The sequence below is a fragment of the Spermophilus citellus genome (assembly GCF_964194105.1).
Source record: "Spermophilus citellus genome assembly, chromosome: 1".
Lineage (NCBI taxonomy): Eukaryota > Metazoa > Chordata > Mammalia > Rodentia > Sciuridae > Spermophilus > Spermophilus citellus.
The window spans coordinates 2829103-2848625 of NC_138182.1; the positions used below are offsets into that span (position 1 = coordinate 2829103).

The window sequence follows — 19523 nt, forward strand, 5'->3', positions numbered from 1 at the left end:
GCCTCAGCTTTGCTGTAGGCCTCTGCCCTGTGACAGCTGCGTGCATATGTGGAAAGTCAGCTTTGAAATGGACCTGAAGGCTTGTATCTGAATCATGAGGTGGTGCCTTGGCGGAAGGAGGCCCGCTGTGTCAGTTTGGCGTGGGACACAGCTGGTCTCTCTTTACCACTCTCTCAACTTTAGATAATTTTCCAAAACAAGGAACAGAACTTCAAGTGAGAAGATAAGAGGATCGAGCTGCATGAGGTCAGGGAGAGATGTGGACTCTGGTGACAGAGTGACAGCACGGAAGGCAGGGTGTGTGGGTCGATGGCAGCACTGGGTTCGGAAACCAGTGAGTCACTAGTGGCCTTTGGTGGCAGCTTCCTTAGAGAGCTAGGCACAGAGGGAGGGCAAGGAGTGCAGGAGAAGGTGGTTGCTGGAAACATCAGGCCCTGGAAGGAAGGCGGCAGAGAGGAAAGATGTAGCTAGAGGGAGCAGCAGCAGCAAACACAAGACACCGCCCCAGCCCTGCTGTTGAAAGAATTTTCTGAAAGAAAAAAGATGAACAGGGAATTTCCGACTGGACTCCTTTCAGTGTCTGAGGGGCAGAGGCCCTGCGTAAAGAGAAATCTGTTCTGAACAAGCTCTGCAGACAGCTGTGGCTTGTGGGGCCCAGGCAAGCCATGCTGTGCTTCCTGCTGTATAACGCCCACTACTCCTGGACTCAGTTGTGTGGCTCCTCCAACCGGAGCTGGAGGATTGGCAGTGGAAGAAACAGCCCCCTTCTTCCTATCTGCTTCCCTCTGGGAGACTTAAACTGTTCCAGCGATTTCCTTCCCCAGCTTCAGCCTGGCTCTGCTTGGCTGAGAAAGTTCACCTGTATTTGAATACCGGGGCTACCAGATGGAGTCCCTACGGATCCCAATTTGCAGCAAATCAACACAAACTGAAGAAGGCTGGATAGTGGGGTAGGAAATCCTCCACCTGTGGTGGGATATCAGGAACTGCTGGCAACCGGGTGGCTTTGGCTTATTTGAATACACAAAGCTGGTCCACTTCCTGTTCATCCTGAACCTCTGGGGAACAGGGGTATCACAAAGCAAAACTCCCCAATGTTTGCCGTTAACCTGTTTCATAAATATTGAATTGACACATTTCGTTGGAAGAGGCAGTGGTAGAAGAATGAGCCCGTGGCTGAGGAGACACAGGACTTCCTACAGCGTTCACCTCCACCAGGATCCCAGGAACCCCAGGGAGCCTTCCCACTCTGCGCCTTCCTGCACCTGCTGAGGGAGGCATTCTTAGGCAGAGGTCCTTCCTTTACAGAAAAAGGTGTGTGTGGGGACAACTTGTTCAGGGTCACATCATCGTGCCTGAGCCAAACTTCCCACTGGGTCCAAACGGGAGCATCGGGTTCTACCTCGGGCATTTTCTTTAAAAATAATTACTGGATCTTATGTGAGTAATAGCGAGTATTATATTTTAAAGGCATTTCAAGGTTTCTCATTTTAATAGTTTTTTTTTTTCAATTGTAGATGGACACAATTCCTTTATTTACTTATTTTATGTGGTGCTGAAGATCGAACCCAGTGCAATGGAAGCACGCTACCCCTGAGCCTCAGCCCCAGCCCAGGCGTCTCCACTTAACTCCAGGGCACTTCCCGATCTCGGCGGTTCCCCCACCGCCTTCCTGCCAGGTGTGTGGAGGGGGAGGTCTGTGGTGAATTGGAGCTTGTATCATTTAGCAGCCCAGGCTCAGCTCCTGAGCAGGCAGGAAGGCAAACCGGGACGCTCCCGCCCCACCCGACAGAACAGGCTGCCTCCAGTACAACCGGCCCCGCCTCCCCTACCTGCCCTCCAGTCCCATCCTAAAGGAGCCCGCCAAACCAATTCATCCCGTGACCTGGCTCCGCTGAACCCTATACAACTCGGACCCTGGTAGCCCGCCACCATTTTGTCCCCCGAAAATGGGCCCCTCCGTGGCTTAAAAGCGTGGTTGGTCCGTCCAGGTCTCTCCCCGCTTGGGCTATTTTTGCTTTCAACTACAACTGCCAAAGTCACATTTTCTTTCCAGGCTTTAAATAGCAACGACTCTCTACTTTTTAGATATAAAATAGCAAAAAGGATTCTTGCAAAAGTAAAAACAAAACGACTCTAGAAGCACCCCTACTCCCACCCGTCCGCGCCCCCGCAGGCTCTTATCAACGGGCGGCGCCAACTTTCCCTAACGACCTTGATTGGAGGCCACTTTCGCGCACACGCAGCAAAACGCAGCAAATCAACGCAAGCCGGAGAAGGCCGGAGCGCGCTGGGAGGCCGGCTACTTAAGGCCGGCGGCGGGGGGCGTCCCCCCCCCCCCCCCCCCGGCTCCTCCGCACCTAGACGTGGTGTGCGGGAGCGGGAGCGCGGATGGCGCTCCCGGAACTCCCGTCTTCCGCCCGGGAGCAGCCCGAATGGAGCTCGCGTCCTCCAACTCCTCTGAGCTCCGCGGGCGCGGCCTCCCCGGGGCCAAGAGCAGCTGGGATCTCTGCGGAAGAGCCTCCGCCGGGGCGGGGTGAGGGCGGCCCGGGACCCGAGGGGCGGGCCGGCGCCCCACGTGCACGCAGGGCCGCTCCACAGCTCCTGCCCGCGCCAGGACGCGCGCTTTCCCTCTTGCGCTCTTGCGTGGTCACTGGGGGAAGGTCCGCGCGAGTTCGGGGTCCGGCGGTCCGAGGCTGGGCTGGCTCCCCAGCTGCGTCCTGCGTTCACCGGCGGACTGGACCAGGGGAGGGACGCAGGGCTCAGAAGGTGGCTTCTTGCGGGAAGATGAGGAAGCCCGACGGGAAAATCGTGCTTCTGGGGGACATGAACGTGGGCAAGACCTCGCTGCTGCAGAGGTACATGGAGCGGCGCTTCCCCGACACGGTCAGCACGGTGGGCGGCGCCTTCTACCTGAAGCAGTGGCGCTCCTTCAACATCTCCATCTGGGACACTGCAGGTGAGAGCCGGCGCCTCTCCGCCAGGTGGGCTCCGTGGGGGCTGGGGACGCGGGACTTCCAGCCTTTTGGAAGCGTCCCAGCCATGTGCAAGGCCCGACCTCAGGTGGCAGATGCCCTCTTCTCTGTTCTCACTCGTCCTCCTACGATGTTGGGGAAAATACCTGTTCCCACTCTCAGGGAAAGCTCACCGGCTCCAGGAGAACCCGGTGGTCACTTAGGCCCAGCGGCGCTTAGCTTCCAGAGCTGCCTTCCTGGCCCCGCTGCTCACTGTAACCAGACACACTTGTTTGTATTTTCAGTTTTTAAGTACCCTCTGGAATACAAATTCACCTGATGCTCACAGTACCCTTGAGGGGCAAGCGGCGCTGACATTATTACCGCCCCCCCTTTAACAGAAGAGGAAACTGAGGCGCAGAGCGCTGGCCCTGCTGGGTTTGGTTAGGAGATAAGAAACAGAACTGGTCTCCTCTTCTGTGGTTCAGTTTATCCTCTGAGTTTGGAATGATTTTCTGTTGGAACATTTTAAAGATAGGTAGGGAATTATTTTTAGTGTGTGTAGTAAGTGTGATTTGTTCAGAAATACAACTCAGATAGTTTGATTCAAGTTTTCAGTTCCACTTTATGAAATAACACTGGCAATTGTAGTGTTGTAATGGAATTTATTTCCTTCCCCTTGAAAAAGAACAAGATATGGTAAGTGAGAAAGTGAAGAAACTTGGAAATGGATGACACATTTCCAGCAAGTGTGAGGTTTTGGACTCTGAAACTTTAAAGTTCTGACTTCTTTTATGTCAGCACTTTAAAAAGTGATATACCCAAAGGTCTTGTCCAGAATTTCTAAACTGCTATCTTGGGTGCATGAATCTGCTGAATACACAAGATCATAGCAAATTCTCTGTTTAAAACTGAATTAATGAAGTTCTCTGGTGAACTTCCACCGCTTCCTCCTCCCTCTTGCTGTCTTTGATGGTGTCTGTTTTTATGGTGGTGAATGTATGGACTAATTTATTTGTAGTCATCTTGGGGAAACTGTTACCCAGGGGAACACATGCCGTCCCCTGACTTTTCTCCAGCTCTGACCCCACCCAGGCTGAGGGCAAGGTTTCTCTAAGATCTTTTTCTCCAGCTGACTGCCTGTTGAGCATTTGGTGACGTTGAGTGTTTGGTGACGTTGAGTGCTAGCACCAATACACACTCTGGAGGTCAAGTTGAATCAGAGTTCCAGTACAAGTCTGCCAGTCTCCTACAGCACTTCGCCCCTTTGTGTCTTTTATTGATTGGGGGACTTCCCTGCCATCCTAGGTGTGGCACTAGGGGCCCCCACTGAGAGCAGGCTCTGAGTTGTGGTGACAGATGGGGCTCCGGTGTTGGAGGGCATGAAGTAGCAGTTTCACTTTGGCCACTTTCTTCATCAGTGCCAAGGACATGGTGCATCCGGGATATTAGTCACCAGAGGATTTGTAATACTGCTGATGTGGTGTCCTAGGTATCTTGCTGGGTCTTGGGGGTGGCGACTCACTTCCTGGCTGCCTTGGTGGCTGCCTCCTGTTCCTGGAACCCTAAGTGGGAGCTCAGATGGGCTCCACAGAACACAGGGTGGAGGGGGCTCCTCTCCACATTCCTGAACTCACACCCACGGCCACCAAAGTCCAGAGTCAGAGTCAGAGCCCAGGTCACCTCTGTCCCTGCCTCCTCAGTGACTCATTGAGATTATGGAGCACTTGGAGGGAAAAGAGATACAGGAATAGATGTCTTTTCAGAATTTCAGAAAACCCAGAAGTCTAGCCTTGAATGGGCTTGCTTTTTTTTTTTTTCCTGTCTTTTTTTCTAGTTCCTAAGTTTTCTTTCCACCCCACACATTGTTGTTTCAGTGTGATTTTCATGTCGGAGGCAGAAGAGGACAAACTGGGTGATGAACCAGCAGTTTAAGCTGCTTTTAGTGGGTGTGGGTGCAGGTGTGTGGCGGCCTGTGACAGAAAGAACATGCACAGGGTCGGCTGTTTTACCCTTGGCACATGTTTTCAAACATATAAGATATAGGACCTGGCTGCGTGGCCTGCAGGGGGGGGTAGAGGGTGGAGCAGGACATGAGAGAGGGGATTTGCTGGCCCGCTAAGTATTGTATCTTATTCAGTTGACACAGAATTCTTTAGAGGCAGGACCGACTGTGTGTGTGTGTGTGTGTGTGTGTGTGTGTGTGTGTGGGTGGGGAGTGGGAGCAGGAGGAGGGTGAGCGGCTGGGACCTTGTCTGTGTCCAGCCCTTCTCCTTCCATTTATGCCCTGGTCACTCCCAGCCCTTGTCTGAGTGGGTACACAGATTGGAGTCCTCTCTCTTGTGGTTTGATTAGTCTGGAACACAAAAAAAGGTTGCCCCAAGAGGGGACAGCCCGAGGGGAGGGGAATATCCCCCAGCCTCTTCTTTGCCACTGGGTTGGTCAGAACGTCCACTGATGTTGCCCATCATCAGCAGATACAGACTGGGCTTCTGCGGCCGCTGTTAGGCCCACTCTCTTGCAGCCCTGACCTGCACAGGCCGATTGGTCCCTGCGCTGTGGGAAAGGCAGGCATTGAGAGAGCACAGCAGGGCAGAGGAAGGGGAGCAGTGTGCCTTACAGCCCCAGGAAGGCTCACCCTGCCGCTGCCTCCTCCTGGCTGTGTCCTTCCTCAGGCTGCTGCCCTGAGAGAGGGGCGGCACCAGACTCAGCGTCCTGTGGAGGAGGAGCGTAGGGAAGCAGCTAAGAGCCCAAACTGGGTCCAGGTCCATATGTGAAATCCCCACCCCCACGGCTGCTGTTGGGAGTGGAGGATGGGGATTTCGCATATGGATCTTGCATATGGATTTCGCATATGGATCCTGGGATTAGGGACTGTCATAGGCAGGATAAGGAGTCCAGGTCCTGATCTCTTCAAGAGCCCTCTGGGAGGGATGCTCTGGCCTTTTGGGCCTCCCAAAGCACTGGCCAGAGGCTGTCCAGTGTGCCCATACCTCCTCTGTGGGGGAGGCTCTCCCTTTTGAACACTCCCTGCAGTATGGATGGCAGTGTCCTAAGTCACCAAGTGCCCTTCTTCCCTCCACCTCTTTCTTCCACATTTTAACATAAACAAAGGGGCTGAGCCACTCCCCAGGGCTCTGCCTAAACCCCCAGCTAAACACCTTCACCTGCAGGTTTGCTTGCCACAGAGCCTCAGGGTGCGGTCAGCAGGGCCTTCTCACCCTGTCCCCTTTCTCCCAGTTTCCAGTAACATGTCGCTCATCTGCAGCCTTAACCAGCAGGGCCTTTAAGTCCACATTTCCACCTGTGCCTACGCATGCCAATTTAGGGACTCAGTTTGGGTTTTCTCTGCCACACTCCTTGTGACTGTGATTCTTCACCCACAGAGCTGTTATATCCATTTTTCTTTCTTTTCCTTCCTTTCTCTTTCTGTTTCTCTTTCTTCCCAGGAGAGCTCCACCACTGAGCTATATACTCAGCCCTTTTTAGGTTTAATTTTGAAATGGGTCTTACTAAGTTGTGGAGGCTGGCCTGAAACTTGTGATCCTCCTGCCTCAGCCTCCCAAGTAGGTGGGATTGCACGTGTGGACACCACGCTTGACCTGTTACATCCACAGTTTCTACTGATGTCTGTTAGAGGCACTCAGATGCTCCTGGCTGCAGCCTGCTGCCTGGTCCCCAGCTTCTGGAGCTTGTCACAGCAGCACGCCACTCCCAGTGCCAACATCTCTACTGGTTCAGTATTAGGTTTGTTACTGTAACAAAGCAGTTGTTTAAAACAGTGTGTCCCCTAGTCTGAAAGTCAGAAGCCCACATAGATCTGTGGTCTCTCATGGTGGTAGGTCTGCGTTCCGGAGGGATCCGTCTTTTCTCCTTTTCCAGCTTCTAGAGCCTGCCCCTATTCCCAGGCTTCCCGCAGAAGCCCAGTTTGTATCTGCTGATGATGAGCAGTGAGTATGGTGGAGCCTGCCCGTGTTTCCAGGCTTCCTCCCCTCCAGCCTCAGAGCCAGCAGTGGCCACTCTGAGAGAGGGGACTCACTCTGGTCCTGATGCTCCTTCCTGCCTCTTTGCCGTGTAAGTGGCCCTGTGATGAAGCAGACCCATCTTGCAGGACGGGCCTAATCGCATCACAGCCTCCACCCCTTCCACCTAATCTGACATTCCTGGGGCCCAGGGATTGGGACATTTTGGGGAGCCACTGTTCTGCCGACCACTTCTGACTTTTCCTTATCTGTAAAAAGGGGTGACCGAGGCATCTACCCAGGTGTTGGTGGGGATCCAGGAGTTCATGTTGGCAAAGTTCTCAGAGCAGTGCTTGGGGTGAGGAAGGGCTATATGCATCTTTGCTAAGTGAGTGACCGTCTCCCAGCCCTGAGTGGCTGGGACCTTAACTCCAGGCAAGCGCATCACAGAGGGCACGAGGCTCAGTGGGCTTCCAGTAACTTGCTCTATAAGAAATGCAGAGGTTAGAGGGGGAAGTGCTGGTAGTTCAGTGACCAGCCTTTGCATGAAGGGCACTCAGGTGATGGGGGACCTAGATGTCAGGAAGGCCTGTTGGGATTCAATCCCTCTCTGCTTGGAATCAAGTAGAGGCCCAGTGATGATGGGTGTGACCCACAAGAGGCGAAGACCGATTTTTCTTTTTCTCTCCATAATCCTCTCTGAGGACCGGCTTCTCTGCTGTCTCAGCTGGGAAGTGTGAATTTGCTTGGGAGCCCAGGGACAATAGTGTTCTTGGTATGAGAAGCCCAGGTCACATAGATGTATGGAGACGTCAAATAGAGATGGACCAGCCTTCTGTCCCTGTAGTCAGAGGACAGTGGTGAGTGGCCATTGTACCAGAGGAGTTGGGGGACAGATGGCTCTGGAGTTCCTGTGACATAGGCAGGGACTGAGAAAACTGGGGCTGTTTGGTAACTTCGGAACCGTAGGACTGCTTTCAGAATGCTGGAAGGTTGTCCGTGGAAAAGGAACCCAAGCCTTGTTCTGCTCCCTCCCCCTCCAGCCCCTGGAACTAGTTTTGTTGTGTGGGAGGACAGAGGGGTGGATCTTCTCAAGCCCTGTGCCCCCAGAGTGTGTGGGCATCGTGGCCAGGCCCCACGCCAGGCTCTCACAATCATGTCCTTTCTTCATCCCCACGTGGGTCCTCCTGGGGGAGATTGGCCAGACCATGCTGCAGACCAGCAGATTGTCTGAGGGGAGCCACTGTTCCTGAAATTACACCGTGACAGGCACGGTGACAGGCCAGAACCCAGACCTCGATCTTCCTGCCGCTGTGAAGTCGGGATCTGGATGTTGACTGGGCTAGACCCAGAGGAGCAGCCCCTTCCGTCCTAGCCCACGCTTAAGGGTCTTGGGAAGGGCTGGGCGAAGGTTTGGGGAGTCTCCACCATGAGCCTGTGCTGGCTGCGGGAGACAGGGAGCAGCTTTGGGGTGGACACTTCTTACTCTCTGCATGAGATCTGGAGCCATTGCTTGGATGTTTCTCTTACTTGAACAACTTTGGTGCCTCCCAGTAGTTGATTCCTGGGGGTGAAATCTTGGTGACGGGAGGGAACTTTGGGCGCTGGGCCTGTGCAGTTAGATAAGCAGCCTTGGTGTCCTGTGAGGGCTCTGCTGTCTGGGGAGGTCCGCGGAGGGGAGGGTGGTACCCAGGTGAAACGCCATGGGAAAGGCACTGGGCGGTCCTGGGGCCCGTGAGCCCCCTTCCCCCCCTTCTACTGCACCCAGACTGCAGCCCCGACCCCATGCAGCTGCCCTAGGTAGGGGAATGAATTGGGGGTCCTGTGTCAGGTGGGGTGTCAGTAGTGGAGTCAGGGGTGATGTTGTGGGTGAGCCTGGCGGTGGCTGTCCTCAACAAGGACCCCAGAGCTACTGACAGTGGGTACTTCACTCTCCTGCCTGCACACAATTCAGAAGAGCCCTGGGGGATGGGTGCAGAGTGGATAGACAACCCCCAGAAAATGGGGTGAGGGGCCGAGTCACTCACTTGGCAAAGTTGCATCCAGCCCTTCCTCAGGGCCAGTGGCCGTACCCAGATGAGGCTTCTGAGGCGCCTCAGGTCGTGATGGGGTGGCCCTCAGCCTGGCAGCTGCTGTGGCTGAAGACAGACCACCTGGTGGGTTGCGTCCCCTCCCGGTCCCAGGGCATTGCCGGGGCAGCCTCCAGCCGTAAGCCAGGCTTTACTGGCACAGCACCACATCCACGTGCTGTGGGGCACGGTGGTGGCTGCACGTGTGCGTAGCAGAGACTGTGGAGTTCAGAAGGCCAACGTCTTTACCTCCCACCCCTGCAGGAAGCTTGTTGACCCTGGGTTGGGTCACGTGAAGGAGAAAACTCTTCCCTAAAATGTCAGGAACAGAAACTTCCCGAGTTTGTCTTTGGGATGCTGGGAACGCCTGTTTCGCTTGAACTCCACCAGCACGTGTGCACGGTGTGCTTAGGGCCTGGGTTTAAGATTAATGGCTCCTACTGAGAGGGTCTGGAGAACATTCCAGATTAGGTTTGCGGTCTAGACGTTCATCCTGCAGACCCTGTGCTGGGAGGTGGACCCACATCCTCCTCTGCTGGGACTGGGGCACCTTTAGGGTGCAGGGCTTCCTGGGCACAGTCCTCTGCCTTGTTGACTAAGCGTGGAGGCCTGACGTGTGTGGGTGGAAAGTCAGGTGAAGAAACTCGAGTGTCTTGGTTCAGCAGGGGTGATGGCAGGAGTGTTGGCAGCCACACCTCACTCAGAGGTTTTGGAGCCTGGTGGAGGCCTATGAGCAGCTCCTGGGTGAGAGGCTCGGCCCACAGCCCCAGCCCCCTGTGTGTGGGGTGCCCTGGAACCCCAGGTGGGGAAGATATTTACTGGTCACAAGTCAGTGGGTCCAGGAGGAACTGGGCTGATTAAGGTCCGCTGTGCTTGTAAACTGTCACCTGAACCACAGCAAAAGCCTCTAGGAGTGCTTTATCTTGAAGCCCTCTGGGGAATAGAAAATGATGGTCACAAATTCAGCTTGCCTCTGCCTCATTCAGGGACTTCATGTGACTCCACCTCTGACTAGGCACATGTTAAATGACTGTTTATTCTCAGAACAGTGGCTTCCTCTCCATGATGGCAGAGTGTCAGGGTCAGGCAGGTCCGCCCTGGCTCTGCTCCGGTCCTCCTCGTGCAGGGGGTGCCGAGAGGCTTTCTGGGGGGCTGCAGACCCTGCCACTCCTCGCCTGGAGCCCCTCCTGCCGCAGCTTCCCCAGGTCTTCTCGGCAGGCTGTCGCCCAGCTCTGCCGGGCAGGTGTGCCCTCCTTCCAGTGTCCTCTCCCCGGAGCCCATGGGAAGTTTCCCCATCTTTCAGCGTCACTCCTTCCTGCAGGGCTCCTCACCTGCAGCCTTCATGAGCAAGGAGGGGGCAATGGCGAATGGTGGATGTTTCTGGAATAAAGCTGATTGACAAACTGCAAGTTCGTCTAACAAAGGCCATTCAAATCAGAAGCTGTGCACGTGAAGCCAGTCTCTGATGCACTGCTTTTTGAAAGAGGGCGAGGGGTTGCGATTGCTCTTCTGCTGGTGGTTCTGAAATTTTTTCCAACTCCCCATTGTTGAATGGCCACTTTGTCTCCATAAATTCCCAAAAGACCCCTGTTTAGAGGGGAGCCCCTGGCAGGTGGAGTAAGCTGCAAGTTGATTGCCACTGGGTATCTCTGCAGCTCCCACGCTGGGGCTACACACTGGTGGGAGTCCTTCCGTTGGCCAGAGCACTGACTGGTGGGAAGAGAAGTTGTTTTATTTAACCAGTAACAAAAGACCTTTCTTTCTCAGACACTCCTATCTTTGTTGGCAAAATAGCTCCTGGTGGGAGTTGGGGTCCGGGACTATCAGGTAGGAGCAGGAGCAGCCCCCAGGAACCTGCCCACGCCCAGACAGCTTCAGCAACTCCCACCCCACGCTGCTTCGCCTCTGCCCACCACTTAAACAGCAGCTGCATTTTTCTTTGTTATAATGAGACTCCTGGTATTTCTTGTAAAAGAAAGTTTCTATACCACATTCTTTGGAATTTAAGCTGTGAAAATGCAGATGTGGACAGTTCACATGTTTAAAGACTGTTTTGAAGGACAATGTAGCTTCTTTAGACCTGAGCTTTTATAGCTTAGAAGTCCTGCAGCAGCCCGGGACATCCTCAGACTCCTTTCTTGGTCACTATTATGGCCTTCTCCTCTAAGAATTAGTGAATTAGTGAATGTGTATGTTTACATACATGAATACCTGAATTGAATCCATCACTACTGGGAAACATGGAGAAGTTGTTATAAACATTGGCTTTTTCCTTTATTTCTGAAAGTTAGGGTGCGCTTATTATACATTTTTGCCAAATACTCAATGGTGATTAGAATTTTATTTAAAATCCTTAAGACATGAAAAATTTCCAAGTAGAGCATTTACTTAAAAAGTCATGGCCGAAGTGGAATTAAGAAAGTAAACATGAAATACAGCCCTTGAGGGATGCTTTGCGTACTGCAAGTCCAGTCAGGGAATGCTCACAGGCTGGCATTATGGTGTTACCGGTTACTCTGCCTTACATGTAATTTAAAATTAAAAGACTGTTGGATCACACAGAATGTGTCATTCTGAGGTGGCCTGATTAATGTACTGTCTTTACTTTTGAATTTTGTGGATCAATTTCTCTATTTTGGAAGGTTCTTCATTTTATTTGAAGGCGTAAATGGTTGCTCTTGTAATGAACTCACACCTCATAGAAAGCTCTTTGTTGTTGGCTTCAGATCAGACTTGAAATGTTCACCTGTATTTGAAGTCAGTGTTTCCATATGAAGAATGAGTCGAGCTGTGTCTGCAGTACTGCTTTCGTGGGCGGCTCCACTCTCAAGGCAGCCTGTGGGCTCCTGTGACCCGGTCGGGATCCACCTCCTGCCCTGCAGCCTCGAGATCCAGGCTGCACCACAGACTTTGGCCACATCGTTACTTGCCCTGGGCTGGAGGCTGCTCCAACCCTTTGTGTACTGTCTCATTCAGTCTTCGCAAGTTCCCCAAGTGGCAGCAGAAGGTGGTTTTCTTGGAGTCCCCGGAAGCCAGGGTGGCTGAGCTGGGGTGTGAGCTGGGCAGAGGCCCCAGGGTTTGTGTTCTTAATCACCAGGCTCGCTGCGCCCTTCCCAGAAGTGACAGCATTCTAGAGTGGGGAAGAGTTGCCCAACCTTGGTGTTCCTGTTCACAGTATCACAACTACAAATTACAGCACCGTCTTTTTAGTGCCTGGTGAACTGAAAAACTACCGCTGTACCCAGAAGTGGTGCATTGGAGGCAGCTGGGACCTCAGGGCTGCCTGTCTCATAACTACAAGGCTGGTGCATGGAAATGCCAGTTTGATTCTTAACCTCATAGCGTGACATGCACTTCTCATGTCTGTGGTATGCTTTGTCATAGATGTGAAAGGGCCCATTACGTCATGGGAAAAAGGATGACATTTATTTTATGGAGTACCTTCTCAAGAGCTAAGGAATACTGCAGAGGTTGCAGCACTTGAGTGAGCACAGAAATCAGAAAAGATACCTTGGGAACGGTAGGAAAGACACTTTCCAGTTATCCATAAGGGGCTGGGGCTGTAGCACAGTGGTTGAGTTCCTGACCACCACGTGTGAGGCACTGGGTTCAGTCCTCAGCACCACATAAAAATAAATAAAGGTATTGGGTCTATCTATAACTTAAACAAACAAACAAACAAATCACCCATATTACCTGTCCCATGCTTCAGGCTCCAGGTCCATCTGAATGCCAGGCTGACCCTGCAGACTCTTGTGGCAGGCCACCCAGAATGGCTGGTATGGGGCTTTCCTCACCAACACCAGTTCATAAAGACAAGTAGATGCCCCCGTTTCCAAATGCACAAGGAGAAAAGAAAAACAAAAACAAACTTGAGACAAGTGAAAACGGAAACCCAGCGAACTGACATTGATAGGTTTCTAAGTTCTAAGGAGAAAGTTTATAGGTATTAAATAACATATTAAAAATGAGAGCTTGCAGCATTAAAAGAATAAAACCATGGCATTTGCAGGTAAATGGATGGTGTTGGAGAAGATAGTGCTAAGTGAAGTTAGTCAATCCCAAAAAACCAAATGCCAAATGTTTTCTCTGATAGAAGGAGGCTGACTCATAGTGGGTTAGAGAGGGGGAACATGGGAGAAACAGATGAATTCTAGATAGGGCAGAGGGGTGGGAGGGGAAGGGAGGGGGCAGGGGATTAGCAAGGGTGGTGGAATGTGTAGACATCATTATCCAGAGTACATGTATGAAGACACAAATTGGGTGTCAACCTACTTTATATGCAACCAGAGATATGAAGAATTGTGGTATATATGTGTAATAAGAATTGTGATGTTAAAAAAACAAGTACATGTATAAAGTCATGAATTGACGTGAACATACTTTATACAAAGATATGAAAAATTGTGCTCTATATGTGTAATAAGCACTGTAATGCATTCTGCTGCCATGTATTTAAAAAAATAAGATTAATTTAAAAAAAGAAGAAGAAGAAAACAAAAACGAGAGCTTGACATAGGCCCAGCTGCTTGCTGTCAAAAAGATCAAGTTCACGAAACCCAGGAAGGTGGTGTTGGTCCTGGCCGGACGCTTCTCTGGACGCAAAGCTATCATTGTGAAGAACATTGATGATGGCACATCAGACTGTCCCTACAGCCATGCTCTGGTGGCTGGAATCGACCGCTATCCCCACAAAGTGACAGCTGCCCTGGGCAAGAAGAAAATTGCCAAAAGGTCAAAGGTGAAGTCTTTTGTGAAGGTTTATAACTACAGTCACCTCCTGCCCTCAGGTGCTCTGTGGGTATCCCCTGGACAAAACTGTCATCAACAGGATGTCTTTAGAGAGCCTGCTCTTAGACGTAAGGCCAGTAGGAAGACCAAGGTGAAGTTGGACGAGAGGTACAAGACGGGCAAGAACAAATGATTCTTCCAGAGCTTCAGTTTTAGATTTTTTTTTTTTTTGTTATTCCCTATCATTAAAAACGAAATTTTAAAAGAAAAAAAAAAGTGAGAGCTTGCAAGTAAACTACCTTTTACACTTTAAGGAACTAGAAAAAGCAGAACAAGTTAAGCATGAAGTTAGCAGACAAAATTGACAGACCTTTAGTTGGACCAAGAAAAAAGAAGACTCAAGTAAGTGTTAAGAGGAGACTTTATAGCTGATACACACAAAAGTACTAAGAATCGTAAACTCCTATAATTGAACACTAACAGATTGGCTAACCTAAAGAAATGTATAGATTCCTAGAAACACAGCGTCCCAAGACTAAATCATGAAGATAGAAAACCTGAACTGACTGACTGATGAAAGAGATTGAATCTATAATTAAAAACTTCCCAATAGAGAAGAGCCCAGGCCCCAATGGCTTTGCTGGTAAATTCTAACAAATGTACAAAGAAGAATTAACATTAATCTTTCAAATGTTTCCAAACATTGAAGAGGAGGGAAACTTCCAAACTCATTTTAGGAGGCCCACATTATCCTGATGCCCAAACCAGACAGATAAACCCCAACATTACAGACTGATATTCCTGATGAACATTGATGCAAAAATTCTCAATAAAATACAGCAAAATGCCCAGCATAATAAGAACATCACTTGCCACAATCAAGTGGGTCGGACCTTTGGGGTGCAGGGATGGCTCAGCATATGTACATCAGTAAGGAGATGCATCACTTCAACAGGGTGAGGGGACTGAGACCAGATGTCATCTCAGTAGGTGCAGAAAAAGCGTTTGAGAAAATTCAACATTGGGCTGGGGATGTGGCTCAAGCGGTAGCGCGCTCGCCTGGCATGCGTGTGGCCCAGGTTCGATCCTCAGCACCACATACAAAAAATGATGTTGTGTCTGCCAAAAACTGAAAAATAAATATTAAAATTCTCTCTCTTCTCTCTCTCTCTCTTAAAAAAAAAAAAAAAAAAAAGAAAGAAAATTCAACATTGTTTCATGATGAGAACATTTAACATCATTGTGGCACGTGCCTGAAGTCTCAGCCACCCGGAAGGCTGAGGTTGGAGAATTGCTTCAGCCCCAAAGTTCAAGGCCAACCGGGACAAAGTAGTGAGACACCCTCTCAAATAGAACAAAAACAAACAAAAAACCTCTCCACCAACTAGATATAGGAGGAACCAGTACACCACAGGGTACAACAGGCCAACACACAGCACCCAACACATGTGGGGTGAAGAGCTGACAGCTCCTCAGATCAGCAACAAGATGGGTGCCCACTTGCACCGCTTCTATTCAGCATGATCCTAGAAGTCCTAGCCAGAGCAATTGGAGAAGAAAAAACAAAGGTATTCAGATTCGAAAGGAAGAAGTAAATTGCCTTCTTTTACAGATGACATGAGTTTATATACATAGAACAACTCTAAATGCTCCACCAAAGCACCGTTTAGACCTAATAACAAGTATAGCAAAGTTCCAGTATACAGAATCGTCAAACAAGAGTCATTTGCACTTCACTACATGAATACAAGCTATCTGAAAAAGAAATGGAGGGCAAAATCCCATGTATAAGTAGTACCAGAACCAAATTCTGAGGGATAAATTTAACCAAGGAGGTGGAAGATCTGTAAACCAAAAACATGAAACATTGGTGGAAGAAATTGAAAAAGACATAAGTAAGTGGAAAGATGTCCCGTGTTCGTGGGTTAGAAGACTAAATGTTGCTAAAATCCCTGTACTTCTGAAGTGACCTACAGATTCAGTGACCAACACAAACTCCTGAAATTCATGTTGAAACTAAAAGACACAGAATTGTAAGGAAAAATAAAAAGGGAGACACAGAAACAAGATGCAGAGGCAGGAGAGAAAGATGGCAGAATGGCAGCGAGGCCAAGCTTTAGTATACCCATAGGTTACTCTAGGTCATTGGCATCATTAGTACACACTGTTCATTGTGTTACTAGACAGGTTACAGGCTTAGCAACATTATGCAGCTTGTTCCTGTTACATACCAAGTTGCAATATGCAATGTTTTTTCTTCAGAAAGTCGATTGTATAAAGTTACTGTTATGTGGGCAGATTTAGGTTCAGTGTAACACTGTGGTTTTCTAACAAGAAAGTCCCTATGTTCCCAGGAGCTGTGTGCCTGAGATGAAGGTCAAAGCTGATAAGACTGTGATACAGAGCTTCCTCGTGAAGGACACCCTAGAGCAGCCAGGCATCTCGCCTCTTTGCACAGAAGTTTCCTAGCGCCCAGGCATTCTGCGTCTTTGCACAGAAACTTCCTACCTGGAAGAGCCACAAGCATGCCACAGTCATGAAATATATCAGAGATCTCAAGACAAGACAAAGAACCCCTACAGCTCCCCTTTCTTGTTTTTGAAGGTCTTTTGAATGATTAATATTTGTTTTTCTTTTTAATGCTGGTGGGGGCAAAAAAATAGGGTAGGCACTGACAACAGCAAACACAACGTAACAATCCCAGTTGCCGCAGTCTGGCTGGGCACAATTCAGGAGCTACTTGTCAAAAGAAACGAACTTTATTTTTAGAACACACACACCAAACCACACAGCTCCTCAGGAAAAACCTTCAGAGCCCAACTGCTACCACCGGCTTCCCACGAGCCTCTCAACCTCCCCCACTCCTCCTGCTCTTGAGGCCCATTGGCTGGGTCTCGTGGGTGGAGCCAAAAAAAGTCCCACAATGAGCAGCTCAGTGGTCTGAAAGGGCAGGGAAACAGCCCAATGAGCATCACTGCAGAGGAGCCAATCAGTTGGCAGCTAGAAGTTTGCTGGGGCTGCTGTGAGCCAATCATCAGCCGGCAGCTGGAAGTTTGCTGGGGCCCCTTCTGCTGTGGCTCTCAACACCAGTATTAGTAAATATCCACCTATGAATAATTGTTTGATCCAGATAAAATTGGGTAACCTCTAAGTTAGCCAATCCAACAAGTCTAACCCCCCCATCATCTTGTTGGATCCTTTTAATGATATCTTTAAGGTAGTGTAACTCCTTTGAGATAGAATTACTATTGTCACTTAAATTGAAGCAACACATATTATTAAGCTCCTGACACCTTTATGATGTAATAATAACAGATAATCAATTGCAGCGCAGTTGTCAAGAATGACTTGATGGTGTTGTTTTGTTCTTTATCAAGCATACTAATTGTCACAGCATTATGATTAAAAAAATATTTTTTACCATAGCACAGGCCAATTTCATAGTTGTTTTGTAAGCCTCGACAGTTAGTCCAAGAATACCCACTAAGAAAAATGTAAAAACTTCAAATTTTGTCTTAGAAGATTTATTGAGTCATCACATTTTTCATCAGTGAGAATAGACATTTTATGGATATGTTGTACAGGATGGTGGCCTGTTACATCCTGTGGAGATGGTAGGAACACAGTCAGTCTGCTAAGATAATGATGAGTACCATGAGACATATTAGCAGGTATTTAATTAAAATTATATGTTCCACAAGAAAAAAAAAAAAACATCCTAGTGGATACAAATCTCAGACAAGTTAACAATTTCAGCCAGGTGAACCCAGATATTGTAATGAGTTTTAGAAGTTAAGGAGTCCGACTGTACTGGATTTCTTGCAGCTAGGGTACAACAGCAGAATAACATTATTATAAGGATCAAAACATTTACAGAGTTTTGTGTAAGTTTAGCAAACGAAGCAGTAACTAATTTTTTTTTCAGAGTGTATTTTAACCTCCTTTGAGCCAACAGCTATTGAGCTGAGGCTTTAAATGATTTTATGTCTCCCCAGGTCACTGGAGGTCAAGTATCTCAGGGTCCTCTTGTAATGTTCCTTCTCTTTCGAGGAGAGTGATCCTCTTTTTGTTTGATGGAGTCCTCCTCATCCAGGGTCAAATTAAACTTGAGGATTGAGTTGTAAAGTCCCTGATGTCCATTCATAGTTAATAGGTCTCATGCATCGAGCTGGAATCCAAACAGGACGTGTTGGTGTGAACACAGCAGTCTATCCTTCTTCCCAATGTGACCAAAGGCATAGGGTCTTGTCACCCTGGGTCTGGTGGAACACTATATTTTACATAAAATTTTGGTAATGGCTGTTTGGGAATAAAATGTCTATCCAAAGCAGATGACCAATTGTGAGCATTAACTTTGTATTGCATGTTGAGTGCATTAACTGTAAATAAAACAATATTTAAAGCATTATTAATATGAGAGAGGCTAGATTCCCCCCCCCATTTTTTTAAGAGGCAAATTTTAAGAGTATGATGCATTCATTTAACCAAAGTTTGGTAGGATTATGAGGAATTTTATGATTCAAAATTATATTTTATAGATTACAAAATTGTGCAAAAGCACAAGATGTATATGTAGGGGCATATCCATTTTTAAGTGAATAGGCTTGTCCATGGTGGAAAAACAAAGCAATAAGTGAGAAATATAAGCAGGTACCTTTTTAGACCTGTGGGCACTCGCCCAAATGAACCAGGAGTGAGTATCAATAAAAACATGAAGAAAGGAACAAGATGAAAAGGAGAGAAATGGGTAACATCCATTGTCAGAATGCATTAGAACGTAGGTCTCGTGGGTTTACGGATTCCCGTAGAGGAGCCAAGAGAGGTCCACATGAGACAGTTGTTGACTATAGCATGAACCTGTTGAGAAGAGATGGGAAACGTTTTATTAGTGATCGGGCACTTTGATGAAAAAAAAAATCCATGGGATTCTGCAGCACCTCAGAACAAAGGACAAAGGGATTTCACAGCGTCGTCTGCATGAGCGTCATCCTCCATCAAAGGTCCAGGAATTTTGGTGTGGCTACGTGTGTGAGCGAGGAAGACAGGAGACGTATGACGCTCCAAAAGAGTTTAAAGGGTTAAAAAAAAGAGAGTAAATGGGCATCCCAACTAGGGCATAACACAGTGATTAAAAACATAAGGAACAAGTTTAGTTGTATATCGAGAATCTGTAATAATGTTTGAAGTAAAAAAATAATTTCAGCATCAGGATAAAGGTGGCTAATCTAGCTTGCTGTGGAGAGATTTGAGGCAGGATATAATAGTTATTTCATTTAGCATTAATAAAATCAGATATTAATATTTTTTGTTCACCTCTATTTGTATATACCATTAACCCATCTACAAGAGGAACAGTGAAAATTAAGGAAGAAGGGGTATAATTAAGGAACCTGATGCAACAAAGAGAATTGTCCTTCATCAGGCATGTGAAAATCAACTGCGCTAAAAAATCGGTTAATACAGTGAGATATAAAGTTTATTACAAGTAAGGTATAAAACATGAATCCATGTCTGTCAAGGATGAAATTTTAGTAAGACCATCAGTAATTAATTCTGTATACATAACAACAAAAGGCAAAATATTACAGCCTGAAAATTGTGGACAATATAATTATTTTAATATATATAATTTTTGGTTATAATAGTAACTATTGTTGTAAAAGTATAAGGTGTTTTAACAAAAACTATCAATAATAATGGCCAATTAGATGAACATTGATTTGTCCTTGATGGTTATTAGGTTTATTTTTTAACATAACCATATTTATATCTTTTAAGGATTTATTAAAAGAAGTTTTTTGAATGTA

At 48.3% G+C, this 19523-nt stretch overlaps 1 protein-coding gene and 1 pseudogene across 2 annotated transcripts in view; both read left to right on the forward strand.

Moving 5' to 3' along the window:
- Positions 1-2242: 2242 nt before the first annotated feature.
- RAB20 (RAB20, member RAS oncogene family) overlaps positions 2243-19523 on the forward strand; it is a 36132-nt gene continuing 18851 nt past the window's right edge. Inside the window, exon 1 of the mRNA XM_081294115.1 lies at positions 2243-2959. Within this exon, the coding sequence (XP_081150241.1) occupies positions 2392-2959 (568 nt within the window). The 5' untranslated portion in view covers positions 2243-2391. The remainder of the gene's footprint in view (positions 2960-19523) is intronic.
- On the forward strand, positions 10353-16185 carry LOC308644428 (large ribosomal subunit protein eL27-like; annotated as a pseudogene). The gene is made up of 3 exons: positions 10353-10394; positions 13505-13925; positions 16052-16185. The product of its transcript is annotated as a large ribosomal subunit protein eL27-like (transcript).